Here is a 4023-nt window from a genome sequence, read left to right on the forward strand (position 1 = left end):
TTACAGTAATCACATATATTACGGGAGCCCTCATGGCCTAATTACTTCCTAAAGGCTTCATCTCTGAGGAACATTGTTTTAAAAACATGGGATCTCTCTATGTAGCCCGCGTGGCCCTCAAACTCTTTATCCTCCTGCCTCAGGCTCTCGAGAGGTGATATTACAGACATATACCATCACATCCTTCTTTTAATATTATTAAATTGGGGATTAAAGTTCAACATCAGTTTCAAAGGAGACAGAAATATTTAAACCATAGCAGAGGTGGTCAGGCCAAAATCCTAGGATCTTTCTCTTATATTCTCTTATAATCTTTTTCTTGTATTTTGTGTGTGACATATCAAACCCAATGACTTCTTCCTTCGTAATGACTTCCAAATCCAACCATTTTTCAACCTGTACCTAGGCCAGGCTTCTAGTTCCTTTTGGCTAGATTATTGTCACAGACTACTAACTGGTTTCTAGGAAATGATCCTAATCCCTCTAGAATCTATTCTGTACATAGCATCTTTGAGACTCTAGAGTCAAGAATGAGGTTAGTATTTGATTAAAATCTTCTAATAGCTCCTGATCTCTAAATAGAAGCCACATGCTTAGTCATGGCCTGTGAAGCCCTACGTATGATTTCAGCACAGTACCTCTTGGCTACATCTTCTATTACTCTACTCTCTCTGCTCAAGTCACATGGGCTGCCCTGTCATTTCTTACATATGCTAGGCATGTTCCTGCACTAGGCCCTTTACATTTGTTATTTCCTCTTGCCAAGAATGCTTTCTTCCTTTCGATAGCTACATATTTATGATCTCTGTCAGTTCTCTGACCAAATGTCTTTATATCAGAGAGTCCTTCTCTAAACACCTTATATGAAATCAAGCTACTACCACTTCTCCAACATTCTCTACTTCTTTTTTGTCACAGTTATCAATGCCATCTGATATATTATAAATGTGCTTGTCACCTGTTATTTTTCTCTCTATTATGTCATCTTCATGAAGACAGGAACTATCTCCAAAGTCTGGAATAGGTCTTGTATACAAGAGTTAAGAAATATTTATTGAATGAATGAATTTGCAGAGCTGTCATAGATTTTTTTATATAATTAGCATCAATGATTGCCAATATTGTTTCTATCTAATGCAAATTGATATTTCAAAGAGTCAATTATCAAAATGGGCTTAGAACAGGAATAAGAAACCCAGGGAATGAGTGAGAAAACTTGGAGGAAAATATTGTTTATAAAATATTTATGTGAAAGTAACACCATTTTTAAATTTATAACTTTCTTTCAGTTCCATGAGGCCTATGATTTGTCTGTTTAATTCACTACCCAGATTCTTAGAAAAATACTTGGCACATAGTGAGTGTTTGACACTAGCTGAATGACTAATAATAGTTAATGATCAAATTTAAAGTCAGTGTGGGCTAGAGGGTCAAACAAAGGGAAAGATTATGGCGGCAAAGAAACCACCTAAGAGGATGTTATACTTGTCTCACAGACGTTTTGAATTGGTGAGCATGTGAGCCTTTTGATTTTGTACCTAGAGCTCAGTTCCCTGAAACATAAGACAACAAATTAAATAATAGTTATTACAGTCAATCTCACCTGCCTTGCTGTGCATTCAAATTTATAATTCAATTTTCACTTGTTTATGTTCTAATTACCTATTGGGAACTGCTGTAACTAGGGAAGTAAGTAGGTAGACTTTTTCCCTTACCTTGCCAACCTTAGAGACAGCCAGAGACTGCTGATGATGTAGTTAATTATGACTATTAGAAAAGTCACAGAGCCCTGGTGACCTCGCTCCTGCTTCAGAGGTAGCAGGGGGCAGCTGGGACACAACTTCATCAAAGTCACCAAACCTCTTCAAGTTGCCACTCAAGAGAGGCCTCAAGAAATAGACTTCATTTTTACGGTATGTCAATCTCAGCTGATAAAATTTCTTGATCCAACTGCCAACAAACTTTTTTTTAAAGACCAAACTTCTAAAACCTCTTTATTCGCCTTATAGGGACAGCTTACTTGAACCATGCAGTGCCTAGAGGACATCATTCCAGACGTCTGGCAAGACTTCATGAATCTCTTTCAGCAAACTGAGATTTTCTCTGATGCAGCAATTATCACCAACTCTCCTCCCTGGTTATTGGCTTCTTCTCCTGAAGGCAACTTCTTCCTGATAACTCCAGAAGAAATCCAGTTCTTACTGGCAAGAGAGGAAAGAGAAAAGTTATTTCTTCAGGGAGTCACCATTGCTGGGATCAAATGCTTATTAATCCGAGACAACTTATACACTGAGGGCAACAATAGCATGGATCTGCGTACAAAAGGCCAAAGTCGAGGTAGCCAGGCAGTGGCAATAGTACAAATGGAGTCTGTGTACCTTGTGGTGATGGGAAAAAGGGGGATAGAAGGGGGCCCTCTCAATCTCAAAGCTTTTGAGATAGCAGGTTACATGAGAGAGGCCATTCTTCAACAAATGGCCCGCTTTTAAGTAAATAAACCTCATCTGATGTTGACCTGCAATTTGAATCTAGTGTTATATATTTTACCTTCTAAATTAGCATAGTCCTGAGGGGAAAGAAAGATCCCAGACCTGAATTGTGTATGTGTTTGGGGATGCAAGGAATATGCTTTGGAAAACAGTAGTTCCTTCAGACCACTAGACTTCTAGACTTTTTGTTTTACTGTAATTGCATTCATTTATTTATCTATTTTATGGTTATTAGTGTTTTGCCTCCATGTATGGAAGTGTACCCTTGTGTGCAATGTCCACGGAGGCCAGAAGAGGGTGTCATATCTCTTAGAACTAGAGTAACAGATGGGTGTCAGCTGCCATGTGGGAGCTGGGGACTTAACCTAGGTCCTCTGCAAGAGCAACCAGTGCTCTTAATGGCTAAGCCATCCCTCCAGCCCTTTTTAAAAAAATAGTTTATTTATTATTTTTATTTTATGTGTATGCGTTTATTGCCTGCATGTAGGTAAGTACACCCATGTCATGCAATGCCTGTGAAGGACAGAAGAGACTGTCAGATCCCCTGGAACTGAAGTTATGGACAGTTGTTAGCTGCCACGTGGGTGCTAGGATTTGAACCCAGGTCTTCTGCAAGAAAAGTCAGTGTTCTTAATCACTGAGCTATCTTTCCAAACCCTCCAGCTCTTAATTATATATGTAAGACCTGAAATCCCCCCCATGGTGATTATAATCTCTTAGAGGACAATGTCTTTTGCTTCTTTCATTACTTTCTTGGAATCCGAGCATGGGGCTCTCTCAGAGAAATTGTTTGCGGTCATAAATTCACAAGGCCAAGATAGATTTTTGGGAGCAGAGATTCTGAAGGGTGTGGATGACCTAGAGGGCTTAAGTCTAGATATTTCCCCTTTAATTTGTAGCTCACCTTTCAATAAATAATTTTTTTTAAAAAGAAACTATTCTTAACCTTCTTCTGAATCCTTAGCACTCACTTTCCTCTCTTATACCAGCCACATGGAACTCAGTGTTTTCAGGATATACTTTACAGTTTATCCTATTGTAGTTTCCAGAATGACCAGCTAACTCCCCTCTATTGCCTAGCAATCTACAAGCCCATATCTTACACATTTTTCTATTCTGAGACATCAAGCCCTGTTATCTAAGAATATTCCCCATTCCCCATATTTGGAAAAGCGTCCTCAGGGCTTGGAATACCCTAGCTTGATTTTGTTCCCATGTTTCCCATAACAGTGCTTTCAACTTTTAGCTCTTACTATGCAGGTTCATTATTTCCTCTCTGTAATTAGTCTGCAAGCTTCCCAAGAGATTCCTCTTTGACTGTAACCCCATTTTAATATGCCTTTGTGCTAGAGAGTTCTTAACTGATACACAACTACCTAGATGATTAAAATGAATAAGAGACAACACACGAGAGATAAAAGAACATTTCAGCCAAGCTATTTTATAATTTCCCATACTCAAAATGAGTAAAGACTACAGAAGTCTTGTTCGTGATCCATTAGTCCCTCTATTCATCAGTTCCCTAATACTAGAC

At 38.7% G+C, this 4023-nt stretch overlaps 1 protein-coding gene across 1 annotated transcript; it reads left to right on the top strand.

Annotated features, from left to right (window-relative positions):
- The first annotated feature begins 2027 nt into the window (after positions 1 to 2027).
- On the top strand, positions 2028 to 2489 carry LOC103743170 (profilin-2-like). Its single transcript, XM_008844396.1, has one exon. It carries the CDS (start codon positions 2028 to 2030, stop codon positions 2487 to 2489), a length of 462 nt encoding a protein of 153 aa, XP_008842618.1.
- The last annotated feature ends 1534 nt before the right edge of the window (positions 2490 to 4023 follow it).

The sequence above is a fragment of the Nannospalax galili genome, unplaced genomic scaffold, assembly GCF_000622305.1.
Source record: "Nannospalax galili isolate Female #2095 unplaced genomic scaffold, S.galili_v1.0 scaffold280, whole genome shotgun sequence".
Taxonomy (NCBI): domain Eukaryota; kingdom Metazoa; phylum Chordata; class Mammalia; order Rodentia; family Spalacidae; genus Nannospalax; species Nannospalax galili.

What these genes read in the sequence shown, in the direction of transcription:
- LOC103743170 (XM_008844396.1), top strand. Translation starts at nt 2,028, where the DNA reads ATGCAGTGCCTAGAGGACATCATTCCAGACGTCTGGCAAGACTTCATG.